Raw genomic sequence first — 17,610 nt, 5'->3', positions numbered from 1 at the left:
ATGCCTGCAACTGCTGGATGAATGTTTATAGAGAACATTTGCAGAAAGAAAATGCCAACCTTCCTGTAAGGCTTTCTACAATTCTAGGAATCGTTTTAATGGCCTTTTGTTACTTAGAAGGTCGTGTGAGCTTAATAGAATCTCCCACTACTTAGATCTAAGAAGGACACTGTTTCAAATTGGTTCCTTATTTTCCAGCTGAAATGCCTCCATCTAGCCAGTCCTTTTCGAAGTGCATTTAGAACAAGCTCTTAAGCACTTATAAAAATCAGCATCTCATCAGAAGGACAATCTGGAAGCTGTGAGTTAGTCTTTTAAAACACTGGAACTTTTTTTTTTTTGTTGCCTTTCCCCATTTTTCCTCCAACCTTCAAATTTAAATGCAGAGTTTGAGGATCATAGAAATTAACCCGGTCTAATCATCAGGTTACATATGTAAGCAAAGCTAACAGTCTTAGATGCAAACTGCAATTCCTACCTGTGACCGTCATGAGATTAGAATGGATCTTTACACATTGTGATTTCATTTAATTCATGTTTAAAGCTTTTGCTCTACTTGTTTTCTTCCTAGGCTTTAGCTGATGATCTAGCAACTTATAAACCAAGGAAACTTAAGTATATAGACTAAGTTCAGTCCTCACTGTCGTCTTCATCATCATCGTCATCTTTACTGGGAGCACATCTTTGGAAGCAGTGTACTAGAGTTGCTAAGAAGAAGCTTGATAGAATAGCAGCAATGGAGACTGCGACTCCAGAGAAGATGATGATAAAAAGGTCCGTCAATGACAAACTAAATTTGCATTCACTAAAGCTGACCTCAGATAATTCATTCAGAAAGATTCTTCTATTTTCTACAGGCAGGGAACACTGGATTTCATGGAGACCTGCAAAGAAGAGGAAAGGGAAACAAATCAGCAGAATATTCTTCTGTTGCTCCGGTCAGAGACTGCATGGCTGAAGGAAAGTTGCAGGGTTAATTCTAGGTTTATGGATTTGTACAAAAAATGGAACAAAATCTGTCACTATCCAAAAGCCATACGTAACCCTCTTGAGTGGCTCCTGGAAATTAAGTTTTTTCACCTTCAGTCTTCCAGGAGGTCAGGTAGGATTTGGGACCATGATTTTGAGGATTTAAACAAGTAAACATTGAACTCTAGATGCATCTAAGTCTGGAGACCTGGAAGCACTTCCCAGCTACTTCATCTGAACACAAATCCTGACTCTAAAACAAGGTAACAGCAATACTGAAGTTCCTTCCACACCTTGGTGCCTTCTACACTACTTATTTTTTTTTCCACGTAGTTCCAAAACTACAGTTGTCTTTTACTTCTGGTCAAACCAACAGCTTAGGTTTAATGGATGCTTGTTTGTCTATGACCTGCTTTCACCTTTTCTCTCTGACTGTCACAAGGACACGCAGACTAGCAGATATTATTCCTCCATGCATTACTGAAGAACGCCTAAAGCAGGGTTCTTCATAGCGAATGCAAAAACCATCCAAATTTAAAAACTGGTGAGAATATAGTTTGATACTGGACAGCAAAAGCACACAGTTCACTGCATACGCTGAACGCCCTCTTCATTCACAACAGGGGAAGATCAGAAGAGTATATTAACAGGGCCGGAATGGAACAAATAATGAAATGAATTAAGTCTGTATGGCTGTTGGCAAGATAGCCTTTACCTTGCTATTAAGGATATGAATGAAAAGGGGAAATACAGGAATTGTGTATTAATGACAGGAGAACTGCTGCTGGTTTACTTGATACACTTTTACTCTGTCTACTAATGACCACAGAATGGTCTCGCAGTTTTCAGCTGTGCATTGCTGTGTGCACACAGTGCATAGGGTGTTTCCAGCTCACAGCTCTACCATATAACCATTATGTCACTTTAAATAAGGAATGCGTGACGGTAAGATTTCCTCTGCTTTTGTGAATCCCATTTTTCTTGTGGCTGAATAGCTATGGCCTATGATGTTTTACTATTAAACCCAGGCTCCCTGGGTTAGTGGTGCAAACCTGGCTGGTTATCTGGATCCAACCCAGCTGTTATGTTGATTTGAGAGAGAGTTTCAGCTAAGTCTACTACGGATCCAATTATCACCCTGACTTACTTGACCTTGTAACGATGATCGTACTAAATTTTGATCCCTAAAATCCATCCTGTAGCTGTCATATCTGCCTGAAGTTCTGTTGCCTTCCCTCTTCCTTGTGCTTCTCTCGCTAACAACCTAGTAAAAACTGCTATCAGAACAGGACAACAGTCGACACACCCAAGGCTGAACAGTTTCCTCCAGGCAAACCGCCACCTCAATACGTGCTATATTTTTTTCTCTGAGCCTGGAGTGCACTGGCGATGTATACCAGAGGGTGAGGCTTTGCAGGTCTTGGAAATCTCCTGTCTACAGAACTGGCCTGGAAGGTAAAAGAGCCACATGGTTTGAAACATCCTCTGAGACTTTTGGAAATCTGGAACGTGCAGTATTCGTATATATCATGTCTTGCATACAAGCTGACGTACCAGAGCACCCGAGTGTGGATTCGACTGCACAAATGGCTAGAGGAAGCACACACTATTGCACTCTAGAGCTGTGATAGAGCCCTTTGTACAAACCTTTCTACTGAAAAAAGTGAGAGTTGTTCACTGAGTCCATATTTTCTTTTCATCAAGACTTGGGAATAGCAACTCTAGGGGTTAACAGGAGTGAAAAGCAAAAGGCGACACAAATGGATATCCTTTTCTAGTCAAAACCATGAGAAATATGGGAGGAGTGAAAAGCTATAGGCTTGAATTCCAAGACCTGTGTCTTTTTAATCAGATTTTAAAAAGCGAACAGTTTTTAATAAATCAACATGATGTTGACAGTTATCAAAGCAGTTACCACTGATGTGGAGAAATGGCAAGAAAATGAATGTAACATATCTCTAATTAATTGGAAGAGGAAGTTCCTTCCTAATAGGAAAAGATCATTGCAGTATTTTGGCAGAAAAGCCTGGTCCAAGTGAACATGGCATCTAAACAAATTCCATTTCACTTGCAGCAAGCATCAGAAAAAAAAAGTTGCTATACAACTGCATTTCTGTAAAACAAACGACTATAATAGCTGTTAAGACCTCATGAGAACTGCTGTTTTCATAGCAGCGGAGCCATGGTCACAGCACGTCTAAAGAAAGAACGGACAGGTTACCATAAACAACTCTACTTTTTCTATTTCTGACCAACCGCAAAAGAAATTCTTCAGTGTCCTCATCTGCCAGCTTTTAAAATGACCTCTGTGCTGGAGTGGCCTTGATGAGCTGGAGTACCTGATCTAAGCTTCCAAAAGGAAGGAAGTAGTAAAAGAATATATTAAAGAGACTGTGCAAAAAAGACTCAACACCCCCCACCCCCATTGTTCTAAGTAGTTCTACAAACTGCATCCCTTGCCTCTAGAAATAACTTAGTATGGCGGTACCCGCCCAGGATCCTAGAGGTGGAGAAGCAGGATCCCACTTATTCACTACCATTACCAACAGCAGTTTTACCATGGATCAAAACTGAGCCTGTAGACTGTGAGCTCTATTCCTATTTCCCAGATGCTTTCACCCAGCATCACAACACACAGAATACAAACAGAACAATCTGCAACATACCCAGTCACTTAGGGGGTACTTCTTGTTATAAGAATCAGTGTACTGTAATGATTTTGAGTCTGATTATACAATAACAAGAAATAAAACAGCTCCTCTCCATGTAGCCATGGGTACTGGAATCTAGGTCATGTTCTCAAACCAAACAGATGAGATGGGAATTTTCTACTTGCTTTGTTCGGTGACACCCCAATGTGCTAGCTTAGCCTCAAGTTTTTACAGAATTCTTAGTCATTGAGAATAATAGATGGCAATAGGCAAAATACAACATCATAACCGAGGGGCCAGCACAGAGACCTTGTCAGCTCCCAGCTATAGCTTCAGCCACCCTGTGCATGCACCATCTTTTCAGCAAGACGGGAATGAACAGACCTCTCCTATCTACACACAAGGCAGTCTGCTAAAATTGGGCTGGAAGCAGCCTAGGAGGACTGCAGAGCTCAGTGGAAGCGCATGCCAGTGTCTGGGGGAGAGAGGAACATTTATTAGCCCATCCTGTTCAGTGAATATTTTTCTTTGCTGTGTCGTGACACTATTGCAAAACCCAACACGGTAAACAGAAGCTTTTCTTTCGACTCCAAAGAGAATTTAGAACAGACTGTTCATTTGTAACAGTAGTAAGACTAGCGGCTATAGCTCTGGCGGCACAAAGAATTTCTCCTCCCAAAGCAGTGGTTATCACACCAGTGCTTCTAACTGCTTACCTGAAAACATCATAATCTGAAGGTCACATGCATATCTGCTTAAGATGACAAATGAACAATACCATTTCACCTGCGTCCTTCCAGTGAGAATCCAGTGTGCGTGGAGAACCGATGTTCTGTACTCCACCTGTCCTACTACACTCATGCCCAGCAATACATCCAATTTTGTTCTTTGGGCAGAAAGTAACCCCAGGTCATCATACACCCTCTGCATGAACAATGAACAAAACAATGGCTTCTCTAAAGTGACCAGTATTAATTATAAGGTGTGGGTTTTTTTTCCTCTAGGTGATTCTGTTGCATATCGACTGGCTCAATCAAATTACCTGTGCCCACACATAAGACTTTCAGAGGACAGGAGAGTGGCATTTAACCTTAGTGCTTAGTGCTCTACTTTCACACATTTTAACCACCTGAATAGTATTATTTTTTATAGTTTGTTTTTATTCTGTAGAACCTGTTCAATTTATTATTTAAAAAAAAATATCAGCCAGGCTTCTTGTAAAGGGTATCTCAAATAAGTTTGATATTTAGTACTTGGCTGCAGAAAGAAAACCTTTGATGACAGTTATATATATCTCATTGCTCCTACGACATGTTCAAAGAGTTGCTTCTTCATACCAAACAAATCTGTAAATGAAATAACAAGTGTGAGTGTGTTATAAATACATAGCTTATGTTATTTTGGTCAGGGCCATCACATTATCTGTAATAACATCAGCTGTCCCCAAGGACAATGTCACACACACTGTATCTTTCTGCTATGTCATCGGAAGAAGCAGATGTACCACAGTGGCAAGCTGTAAGGTATTGCTTGCTTTTAAAAAGGGAATGCTTTGTGGTCCCAGTCAAGGGACAAGTGCTAGATTCTATATAGGCTTGGCTCTGAACACTGAAAAAATAAAGAAAGATGAAAATATGGGTATATACCCTGAAGAACAGATTGTCTAAGTAACATGGGAAGTACAAAAATGCTGGAATTCTAGAACCATAATGTTAAAAGCAGAGGCATGTTGTTGTTTGTTGTTTTTTTTTTAAAAAAAGATACATGTGTTTAGAAAGAAGTGATGCAGGAGGGTTCCAGGTAAGGTTTATTTCAATGAAATTCCCTTATAGGTTTTAGAACAATATGACTTTGGGATGCCTTACCCTTAGAGGATTATAACTCCACTGAAGTTTAGCACTTAAACCTCGACAATAAATTGTAAGCAATTACGCTGCAGCTAGATCCTAATAAACACTTTGTATTTGTTTCTGTAAAGGACTACGCACAAGCCTACTTATCTTGCCGAGTCAGAGGCTGAAATACTTCCCCCATAAAAATGAAGCTCTTAGAAAATGGATGAAGCCTGAAACCAGTCTCTATACTATGATTAATAATTTCCTTGCAAATTAATGAAAACAGACTGACAATGCTGTAATGCCCCAAGTTATAACTGTATTGATCTTCCCCCAAACCTCACAAAAACCCAGGTACCAAGTTGCATTAGCATTCTGCTGGGACTTTGTAGCCATAATTCAACCATGTTTCTCAATGGTACCGTTTGATCAGGAATTTTCAAACATTACATTGGCTGGGCAAATGCACTGAAGTTCCCTGCTCTTGGGTCTGACGTGGGTTTTCCCGATATACATTGACTGATCAACTATTGCATTGTGAGTTTCATTTTATATTCCTCCAGGTAAAGACAAGCAGCAAGAGGTATCACTTACTCCAGGTCTACTTGACTATTTTGAAGGACTCCTTCTGTATTTCCGTCTTTGCTTATTTCTAATACCTATGTTAACGATATCTTTTATTGGAGAACTTCTGAAATTCATTATTACTTCAATATTACGGTCTGTCTGTTAACCCTCAGAGCAAGATTTCCCAACTGTAATGTTGGACGCCGAGTTTAAAAAATAAAAGAAAGAAAAAGAGGCCTCGATTCTGCTGGGTCTTTCTAGAGTTCACAAAATCCAGGTATCAAGAGAACCAGTTTCCTAACATTCAGCAATGTACAACAGTATGAGATACTGAAAATGCCCACTCATACACACACTGATATGTATGGGAAATACATCCAGAAAAATATCTGAAGCCATAAACATTTAAGTGAGATTCATGCACACGTGTTCATGACAATCTATACAAGAAATGAAAAAGCACTATAATATGCTATTTCTTTTTTTTTTTTTAAGTAAAATTGGCACTTGCACTTTTGTGTGGAATGTAGCTGGTTTATCGTGTTGCTGAATGTAGTTGACACAGACTTGAAACGTTTAAATGTGGAATTTTATTTCTTGTATGGTATTCTGCCTCCAGCTATAGTTCTCTTTAGTCTACTTAAACACTGTCACTAATCTATTAGATGAATTAATAAGCAGTGAGAGGCACTGCCTCTGAAGAGCTATGAAATTTCACTGGAAAGAGCCTCAAGCTATCAGAAGAGTAGGCTTAAAAAAACTTGAAGCCTAGATTTAGGTCCCTAAATAAAACTTTTATGGCCAAGTGCCCTTGAGTCTCATCGATCAACATTAAAGGGTACTTAACAGTTTGTCTCAAAGCCTAAGTATAAAGTTTAACATTAGGTGTTCACATCTGCAAATGCTGTCCTCACATCTTCAAATCCGTGAAAGAAGGAAGTACTCCTACTCCAAAAAACCTTAAGATGGAAGAAACAGAGTGAAAAGCCAGTGGCAGTCAGATCGTTTTACTGAAAATGACTAGGATATCAAATTATATATTTATACATGTATATATAGAAACAGATTCGATGCGCTTGTTAGGGAATCTAATTTCTGTCAGGGGTTTCTGCTTGAACAGAGTAAAAGCTGCTGAATGTGTGAAAGGTCTTAGGGCTTTTAATTCCTTTCCCAAAAAATGGATATTGTGTTCTGTACTAGCGATGTGCTAACATGTGCACGACACTCGGGGAAGAACCCAATGGCTGTAATGGACAGAACAGCCTGTCCTTTTTAGCTGAAGCGTGCTCTGGTTCTGTATTAGCATATGAAGTTAAGGCAGCCCTCTCTACGTAGCAGTGAATAAATAGGTACTGGTAAAGAATGAGAAGTCAAGAGGACTTAGAAAACGCTCAGTTGTTTCACTGGCTTTTAGTTAGGTTCCTAGGGCAAATGAAACCTGTACTCTCATGTAATTATGATCCTTTGTTTTGAAGACACTGTTTAATATTTTCAGTGAGCCCAGGGCTACTATAAAGGCCTGGACTAGTGAAGTAAGATGTTGTTTTATTTACGGAATAAATTTAGTAATAGATCTTAGATTGGAATGGGATTACAGAAAGAGCCCGAGAAGCAAGAGACGATCAGACCACCTCATGGCACGGACTTTCTAAACAGGTTTACAGAAATCATTTTTCTCAGTACACTGATTCACTTCTGAATCTCATAACTGCTTTCTTTTTGTACTGAGTTCAGCCTGAGTTTCCTGTCCCAGAAGGCTGCTTACAGTCTCATTGCCACCTGCTCTTGCTTTTTTCCTACCCCCTCTCACGGCCACCCTTTGCTTTTGCAGAGACAGTCTTTACCGGGAAATACGCCGGTTCACCAGAATTTACCTATCCATCCATATTGAGAAGGTACTAGCTGCGGAAGTCTTTAAAGTAGTTAAACAGCATCTGCATCAGTACTGGCACTGAAACCCCTTTGAGTATCTTATAAAATTGCAGTCTTGTGCACACAACTTTCCAAAGTGGAGCAACATTTGACCAAGGGAAGAAGGAAAACATGGTCCTAGCTATGGCCGTTGTGTTGTGACATGGGATTGGCTGCCACTAATGAACTTTTTTCCAGTAAATCTCAGCAATTACCTTAGTTTAGGATACAGTTCTGCAAGTGGACCCAGTTCAGTCTTCTTCAGGCTTCTTGCACCAGTTCTGCTTCTAGTGGTGTGAACGCAACCGTTAGCATTCAGGAGGACGGTGCAGTGACACTGGGCCAGCTAATCCCGGCTGTAACAGGGAAGTCTAACACTGAGTACCCATCCTCACCTAAACTTGTGCTACTTTAATTTCAAACATTCAGATCTATTTCCTTTATTTATCACACAGGCAGCAAAAATCTATTTGGAATTCTGTTGCTAGCCAATTCTGAACGAATTTTTCAAGTCCTTCTGAAAATACCAGTGTACACAACCTACCCATAAAAACGCTCAGTCTAAACTTTCTCAAACTGCTAAAAGTCTTTCTAATACTGTTTTAGGAGACGACAGCAAAATTTTTCAGTCTTGCAATGGATAGTGGGGAACTTTTAAATAGAGTATGTAGTAAACACAAAAGATTGAGAAAACACCATAGCATCTAGCATGGAAAGCACAGACACCGACTGCTTCTTGCAATCCCAGAAACTCTACACAACTTCCCCAAAAGATACTGAGAAGAAAAAAACAGTAAAAAGCAAAATGAGGGCAAGATGACAGAAAGGAGACACTACAGTCACACTCCAAGGAATACTTAAACCCTAATTAAAAGTAATGTTAAAAATGCATTAGTCATTAGCAAACAAGGTCACAGGCACAGCTGCCCACAGCATGTTCCCAGAAAGTAAAAATCAGCAACAGAGATCTCGACAAAGCACTTCAAAGTGGCCACTGCAAGCTACTTGTATTTCTTTTTGCAACATCCCTTTTGTCTGAATCCAATCCCTTCATCGAGGTGAGATCCTCAGAAGGGTTTAAGAAATGTCTTTTGCAGTGCTACGCGCTAATTTAAAACCACACCTTTCACCAAAAATTTATTCCATCAAAGCCATTTGTGTTTAAACACTGAAAAGGAAGTGTTCCTAAACCTGGGTTCTGTAGCTCCTGCGCACCAGCGACAACACTTCGCTGGATGAGGCCTGGAGTTTCAAACAGCATTACTAAAAAAAGTAGGTTAAGAGATGAGGTAAGGAAGGAATTTTAGCCAAGATAAAATGTGATACAGAACGAGCTCTGAAAGCAGAGGAAAGCTCTTCCAAATATGAGAAATTACCAAGTGTATTTTTGTAGGATTTCCAGCTCCCATTGAAGCAGAAAACGCAAGAAATCTCAAAGGTGACTCTTGATCTCACAAAAATGAATGTCACATTTCCTTAGACTTCACTGAATTCATTTTTGAAACATTATGCCCTCAAATTATTTAACTCAACCTATAACCATCCTTCCCTTTATTCAGTACCTCTCTTGCTTTTATTCCTGTTTTTCTTAATTTCTTCTGTCACTTTAGAGAACGTCAGTCTTGTCAATTGCTTTTTGTTAAATTCAAGAAGCCGGATCAAATATAGGCAAGCAGAGGATAGAACATGATAGCATACACCTCAGATATGATTTCCTTGAATTCTTTGAATAATATTTTTAAGACCAACTTAAACCTTTGTTCTTTCAAGCTATTTTTTGTTCTGAGGGTTTGCATGCCCCCATAGAGTAAAACCTTCCATGAAGGCTTTTACGCCTCTCTTTGATGGGACAGAGATCTTACAACAACTTTTCTATTTAAAAAAAAAAATCCTATATTCTTAATCTCCATGCTCCTCCTAATGTGTAGCCTTTAATATGAGTCATTGGCCACCACGCTGCCGGTCAGGCTTAACAAATGCCTATAAAATCAAACATCCTTTTACAAAAAATCTTTACGTTTTACAGCTAAACCACTTTGGCCCATAGTGAATCCTTCATTTTCTCTAGGAAAAAAAACTGTTATATATTATCCACTTATCACCATTCCACTGATTGTCCCAGTTCCTTTGTCTGCTTCCCACTATAGACACTAATTTGGTTTTAATCAATTAGTAACCAAATCAGAGGGAAAAAAATGTGGTTTGGTTTTGAAGTATGATAAAAATGCTGGTTTTAATATCTTTTTACAAGTGTAAAAATAGGTTTGCTGTTTTAAAGTGCTGAGTTTGATTGAAGGTAAAGTGCTGAGTTTAACTGCAAAACTTTTAGTGCAGTTTCTTTAATAAGTCTGCCTGCAAATCTGTCATGCGAGAGTATTCACTTGCTGACAATTAAGGCTTTATTTAGAAATTTAGGGTAGATGAATAAATGCTGGGATCTGTAAAATGATTCAAATCCCAGCTGTCTGGGTGAAGCGACAAGTTAGATGTGCACAGGCAGCTCAGCTGGGAAGAGGCTTTACAGTCAGCTAGGCAGACAGGTCAGCCTAAGTTATAACTTTACAAGCTATTTCTGGGAGCACGCCAGAAAGAAAATGGACCCGGCTTTTGCAAAACTAATGAGTTGGAGTATGGCTTTTGTTCAGACAATTGAGTTCTCCACAGGCCTTAATTACAGAGTTAGAGCTTAAGGATCAATTAGTGAGATTTCAGTTCACATTGACAAATCTCCAGTTTTTAAATCAACTTGGTACTTCTTTTGCAAAAAAAGCTTTGACTAACATGCCATTTTACTGCAGTGCTCAAATTAAGAGGTGGCTGGGCTTAGAAACAGTTGAAGTGATTTCTCTCAGGCATGCAGACAGGGCGCATTAAACTATTTTAAGCGTCATTCAAAGTGAGGAATCAAAATAAATGGCCAGAACCTAAATCTATCTGTCAGTGTGTTTCTCCCAGCCATTTATCTCCTGTTTCTTGCTACCACTTCTGAATCTTGAGGGACTGCGATGCTACAATGACACTTCCAAATTGCAGCCTGGATCCTAGTTCATCCACAGACTGGTTGGAGCATGTGCATTTCTGCTTTGGCATATCCCTTCTTGTCTACCCCATTCCCAAGCCAGCGTAAGACGCCCGGCTGCGTACAGAGCCTTCAATTTCTTTGCAGTGCTTTGTCCTTTCCACTAAAGGACTGGGGATCACCGATGCGAGTTTACTGCCATTCACCCTTCCGCAGCTTCCCTCCTCACTAAAGCCAGGTTACAAACTGTGCCATTTACAGGCTGGGGAACTTCAACCTGCCATGGAACTGTTCTGTGCTGGTAATCACAGTTTATTCTTAAAGAAAACCAAGAGAAGAAAAATGCCAGCCAACTCCTTTTCCCTTCCTGCCGTTTCCCATTTGTACAGGGCGTGCAGTGCAAACACTCGAGCTGCTGCAGAATTATAAGGGGAAAACATGCAGCCAAACTAACTAAGCTTTATTTTCTCGGGCACTGAAAATATATGCCTGTCTTTTTCTTTTGCAGTATTTCCAGACCTAATGCCTGCTGCCCTACTTAGCTTGATGTGTTTCCTGCAAGAATACTTCTGCCTCCAGCCTTACAGCAGTATCATGAGGAAGCCAGGGAGTCTGAATGCGGAATCTTTCAGTGAGTTGCTCTTCCCGCTCCTCCCAGGAAAGGCCCAGCAAATGTGGCTTTGGACAAGTACAACCAGACAAGTAATGCTCATGTGATCTGTTCCTAAGGAGTATAATGTTGCAACATCATTGAAGACTGAAAACTGGATATAAAATGCAATCAAATCATAATTCTAATAATGAGTTTTACACTCACTTTCCAAAAGTTGTTTTGAATGGCACTCCATTGTGGCCATATGGTTTTAAAATGTCACTGAGACTGTCTTTCCTTTTTGGGTTTAGTTTTGCCCTAACCTCATGAATAACGTTTTGCTAGTTTATTAAAGGAGACAGCCAGTATTTTTGTGGCAGTAGCTCACAAGCAATGAAAACGCTGACTTTGCACGCTTTTCTGCATACATGCAGTAGATCTCACTGAGACGACTGGCTGCACAGATATCAGGGGATTTGCTCCCGGGAACAAACGCAAATCATTTGCTTAGGCCACGTCGGGGGCACAGCTCTGATAAAACCAACCATTGGAACAGTTGCTCCTTCCCTCTTTGTCTTCCCAAATCAAATCTAACTGAAAGTTTGGAGCATCTGGATGAGCGAGTCATTTTTTAGCTATTTGGCCGAAACACAACTGTGGATGAGAAAAAGCTATGAGGAAGCATCTCTAAGCTTGCGAGACACTGGGGAACACCAGCAACACTATGGGAAAGCTCAAGCACTTGAGATACGTTCAGATATGCCTTAACACACTGACAGGGTAGAAGAGAGGTGTGCTGGGACAGACTCTCCAACTGAACAGACTCAGTCTGGATAAAGGGGAAGGAGAAGTTCATTAAAAGAGGTGGAAAGCATGGGGAAGCAAACAGATGTTTAGCATGAGAGACAGGCAAATACTTGGTTTGAATAGAGCAAACTTTAGTTAAAGCATCAGGGGCGGTGGGAGAACAGGCCCAGGTCTGGCTTAGAAAGAAGGAAGATGAAAGTTTCACTGAGGCAGACTGCTTCCTTAAAACAGCTGTTTTACAGCTCAGAATATTCAGGGCAACCTAGATGAGTGTATTACAGAAACACTACCCTAGGTCACGAGCATAGGAAGAACCTGAACAACTGACTACAAACTCTGACAACCGAGAGAGAAAAGATCTCTGAAATTTGTCGGCTCACTGTGATTTTTCCCTGTTTGCCTGAATTCAAAGGAACAGTTACCTGACCTCAACCCCTTCTTCTGAGCTCTCCACCAGCCTTTCAGCTCTCCCCATCTTCTGCAAAGACATCCCCCCTCAGACACAGCTCTGACACCAGTGATTTCATGTCGGGTCCTACTTGTATACCCTCTGCAGCCCTTACAAAGCTTTTATGCTCCAGGCAGTTTGCCTTCTGCGAGCAGCCGGGCGGCTCAATGGCACGGGTTTACGCCCTCATGCTTGTTGGGAGGCATGAACTGTGAGATGATCTCCTGCTAAAGCTGGATTAAGAGAGGCTTTGGGGTCGGGTGGGAAATGCGGAACGAGAGTTTGGATTCCCTATACATGGCAGTCTTAATGCTCTCCCCCCTCCCCCTGCTGCTTTTCTGAAAATTACTGGCCCAAATACCAGAATTTTATGTCCTGCATTTTAGGGTGTTCCAGAGCCATTTCAATTTATTCCTAATATTAGAAGCAGTGCTATTTTAATGAAAAGAGCCAAAATCGAGCTACTGAAGAGAGCTTCAAACACAGGGTATCACAACAAAATACTTTCAGGAAAGGGCTGACAAACACAGTTGCATAAAACAGGGATTTAACTCTTCTGTAGCAGCTTTATAGCTGACCAGTAAAATGAGAGAAAAATCAGTTTTCCTAAGGAGCTGGCACAGAATGTTTAGCTGCTCAAAGGGCTTATTGCAGAAAATATATTTACCAGAGAGAAAATGAAGTCTGGAAGAGAACCAGCTCCGGGCTGAATGAATTCAAACAGGCTCTTTCCACTGCCTCTGTAAGTTTAGTGTATAAATCAAAGTTATTAGGGCTTAATTTTTAAATTTTATTGCTTAACTGGGACGAGGACCTGCTGCTAAAAAGAAGCCAACATCATTTAAATGGACTCATTTGCTGAAGGCATGCAATTACCATTTGCCCAAAACGCAGTTTGGGTCACTGCAGGCAGCACACAGACAATTTGACCAAGAACCCTCCTTCCCTCCGAGACACACACACAGAGAAACGTACACTGCACCATGAGCCACCGAGCTTTACCTTTCTGGAGCTTAGATGCATTGTCCTGTATCCAGCTGAAAAGATTGGCAAAGTCACAGTCACAGACCCAAGGGTTGCCCTCTAAGCGTATAGTCCGCAGGGAGGGAAGCGCTTCTAGGGCTGCCACATTTAGGCTTTGTAAATTATTGTCATTCAGTTCTAACACTTGGAGCTGTTCCAGGTTCTCAAAAGCAGCCTCATCCACATCCACCAGGTTATTGTTTCCAAGGCTCAATTTTATCAGTTTTTCTGCTGATTTGAATATCCCAGCATCAAGCTGCGTTAAATTATTGTAGCTTAAGTCTAAATACACCAGTTTGGTAGAACTGCTAAAAGTGCCCTCTTCTAAAGAGGTGAGGGAGTTATTCCTGAAGTCCAAATAGACTAGATCTCCATAAAATATAAAGAAATCAGCTGGTATAGCCTGAATGTTGTTATCAGCTATAAGAAGTTTCCGTACATCCAATGGAAATGGATTAGGAACACTTGGGAGTCCTTGATCCCGGCAATCTATGGTGTGGTAGTCCATACAGCTACAGACAGCAGGGCAAAAATGACCCACGGGTAAGAAAAGCAGGCAGACAAAGACAGAAAAAGGCAGAAGGCAGAAAGGAAAGCATGGCAACATCGTCAGGGATTTGAAAGCTGTGATGAGCACCACTTCTAAGAGAAAGACATTTTGCTCAGCTGAGCAGCAGTGCCTGGTACTTGTGTGTGTGTGTGTGGTTGTATCCAGGAGATCACATATCATCACAGATCCGATAGCAGCAGTCTTGGGAGGGGGCAGGGAGAGCGACTGAAGGAAAGAGGGAGGGAGGCAAATGTGAGGATTTACACTGTCAGAATATTATAATGCTGTACAGTGTCAGGCAAAGCGATGATTGGGTAAGCGGAGGATCTTTCAAAGGACTCCCTTGCTTTTGTGAGCTAAAAAAAGCCGAGAGCCTGTTTGCATATTTGCTGTATATTCCAGCAAACGGGAAATCACACCTGATCCTGTGACTCTGACGGCAACAGCTCATGCTTAAAAAGCCCTTCAGGTAATAAACCCTGATGAAATCAATTATTTTGTTTCTTCCCATGAGCCTACATCAAGGTGACCAATCCCCTCCAGAAATGCAAGCGAGGGTCAGGGAAGTATCCTGGTTGACTGCCAAGGACTCCTTCCCCTTTCATTTGTAAAACAGGGAGCAGAAGAGCAGCAATGGGGAGAGCCCAAAGACAAGGAACACTGACTTGTGCTGTTTCTGGCTGTCTTCTCACCTTTTAGAGCAAGCAGGTTAACATCTTTTAAGTATCTTTTAACCAAGAAGTATAATCTACTGTAGCAACAAGGAACATGGTCTCAAAAGTGCGGCTTTTTTTTCCTTCCTGTTTTCATGACCAAAACAGCTACTTTCTAATATGGCACCGGTAATGTCTGTTGGCCCACGTGAAACTGCAAATTGTGGATCAAATCTTCAGCTTGTTAAAACTGAAGAGTTTGTCTTCATTTTCAGGGGGGTGAAATATTTGGCAATCGATCTGCCTGTGTCCCATGGGACAGCAGAGATGATTTTGCAACAAGGCATCTGTGTTTTTCCGACATCCCCAAATCCACACCCAGAAAGGCAAGTCCTCTGCCAGCTGCAAGCTTAACTTTTAACTCCATCCCTCCCCTCTTTATGCACGTTGTGTAAGCAGGTAGAAATGGGACTCCAGTGCTTGGGCCACACCTATGCACTAAGAGGGAAGATTTTTCTAAAGAGACAGATTAGGTTTGGGTGCATGTGTCCTGGAGATCAGAGCACAAACTCAAACACCTTTGGAAAGCTCATTCCTAGGTCAGAGAGACCAGTAATTGAGATTTAAGGCCATATTTCATAACTGAATTTGGAGTATCTTTCATCCAGGACAGGGTATGACAGTTGCCTTCTAAGCTAGCCTATCTTCCCAAGACACCTGCACTTAAATACTGAGAACAGTATTATCAACCTCTCCTTCCTTAAGTATGTAGAGACACCGAACTGATGGGAGGGAGCCAGACTGTTCTCAATAGCGCCCACTGACAGAAAAAGAAGCTATGGGCACAGATTAAAAACCATCTGAACACAAGAAAACAGTTCTTTTTTACTGTGAGGGTGGCCAGACACTGGAACAGTTGCTGAGAAAGGTTGTGGAGTCTCCATCTGCAGAGATCTTCAGAACCCAACGGGACACAGCACTGGGCAACCTGCTCCGACTCTGCGTGAGCAGGGGGATCGGACTAGCCGACTTCCAGAGGTCCCTTCCAACCTCAGCAATTCTGGGAGCTGCTGTCAGGAAATGAACGTGCCAGGAAGGGTTATACCTTCGAACACCTCTCTCACACATTTTGCAACACACCTTGTTCCTGATTCATAGGTCTTTTAGCTGAATCACCTTGAGCCTGCCTCTAGATCCTTCCCATAAACACACATCCTGCCCCAGGTGTCTTTCATGTCTTGAATTACTTTTAAAACACCACCCAGAAAGAAATGGGCACAGCTGCCTCTATAAATCACTAGGGCAAAGCCCAATTAAATTCCTGAGATGATTATTTCAAATATTTACCTTTAAATTACAGAGGAGGTGGAAGTTTGATAGGCTACCTCTGAATAAAAAAACCAACCCAACACGCACAATCACTCTTATGGCCAGGATTTAATGAATCAGCATCAACAAGTAGCTGCAACTGGTATTTCTCAGGCAGAATTGATGCTTTTTAAACTTTTAAGGCCATATCTTGCAAACACTTGCTTCTGCTGTATTCTACTGTTTTTCTGCCCCTAATTCTATTAAGGCTTTAAGTCAGAGCTAAAGCTGATCCTAACACAGGAAAGCAGAGCTGACTTGATATCTTGTAGTAATGAGGACCTTCTCTAGAGAGATCTAGCGCTCTGTTTAGTGCAGTTATCAGTACACAGGACTTAAGGGCCCCTACGGCTCCTCCTGTGCAGACCCACCCTTTTTCTACCAAACCTACCGAATCAGGCTCTGCCATTTTCTTTTCAAAGATGCCTCAGCATTATTATGCCTGCTTCACAGATGGGAGATTACAGACATTAAGGCACAAGTAGTGAAAGATCCACGAACACGTTAGTGGCAGGGGTAGGAACAGGACTCAGCTTCCCCAAGAATGCCACCAGTCCCTGCTAGCATTGCCTCTCCTTTCCCTAAGAAACAGACCTACCTTTTGCTCAGCTGCTCACGTGTATTCTTTACCTATTACCCCCTATAGGGAAAGCACTGTAAGCAACACTATCTTCACAGCTCACTCTGAGCGCTCATATGCAGTTTGCAATTTCCCCACTGAATCTGTGGAGCTTTCCTATCCGAGATGTTTGCGAAGGGTTTGTGAAGGGGTTGGCAGGAGAGTAGGGGTCAGCAGGAGAGTAGGGGTCACTATCAGGCTCTGGGTATTTTTGGGATAGGTATCCCATAGGTTTGTCAGCCATCAGCCCTGCTCCCATAGCATCCAGGCAAACAGAGTTTCACTGCCAACGCGTAACAGCATTGATCTTCAGCTACACCAGACCAGCTCCAGCGCTTGCCATCACAGGCCACGTGCCATGGTCTGACACCTTTCTCTCGCTGTCTCTGATTTCGGAGAGCTTCTTCCTGACCCGTCTTTCTCTGTATAACATTTCCTAGTTCATTTTGTCTGTTCAGCTGTATTCATTCCTTAGCTACTGCTTATGTCTGTACCTCATCTGTTTCCCTAACAGCATAGAGATTCTCTTGAATCTTTTTGAAGCTTCATTCACTTGCCAGACATTTCGGGCAATTTTGGATAGCAGGAAGGGAGATTC

The 17,610-nt window shown here is 41.5% G+C and overlaps 1 protein-coding gene across 1 annotated transcript; it reads right to left on the bottom strand.

The window, feature by feature from the left end:
- Positions 1-630: 630 nt before the first annotated feature.
- LRRC38 (leucine rich repeat containing 38) lies at positions 631-14,539 on the bottom strand. The gene is made up of 2 exons (XM_009881071.1): positions 13,802-14,539; positions 631-884 (listed from the first exon to the last, which is right to left on the bottom strand). Exons 1-2 carry the CDS (start codon positions 14,427-14,429, stop codon positions 631-633), a joined length of 882 nt encoding a protein of 293 aa, XP_009879373.1. The 5' UTR covers positions 14,430-14,539.
- Between the last annotated feature and the right edge of the window lie 3,071 nt (positions 14,540-17,610).

This window comes from Charadrius vociferus, unplaced genomic scaffold (genome assembly GCF_000708025.1).
Source record: "Charadrius vociferus isolate BGI_N301 unplaced genomic scaffold, ASM70802v2 scaffold663, whole genome shotgun sequence".
NCBI classification, from domain to species: Eukaryota; Metazoa; Chordata; class Aves; order Charadriiformes; family Charadriidae; genus Charadrius; species Charadrius vociferus.
Note: the sequence above shows the minus strand (reverse complement) of the source record. Positions and strands in the feature narration are given on the sequence as shown.

Excerpts from the sequence above, each read along its gene's own strand:
- LRRC38 (XM_009881071.1), bottom strand. The coding sequence starts at position 14,429 with ATGTTGCCATGCTTTCCTTTCTGCCTTCTGCCTTTTTCTGTCTTTGTC. Across the intron at positions 885-13,801 it reads TGCATCTAAGCTCCAGAAAG|GTCTCCATGAAATCCAGTGT; the intron begins GTAAAGCTCGGT and ends TCTTCTTTGCAG.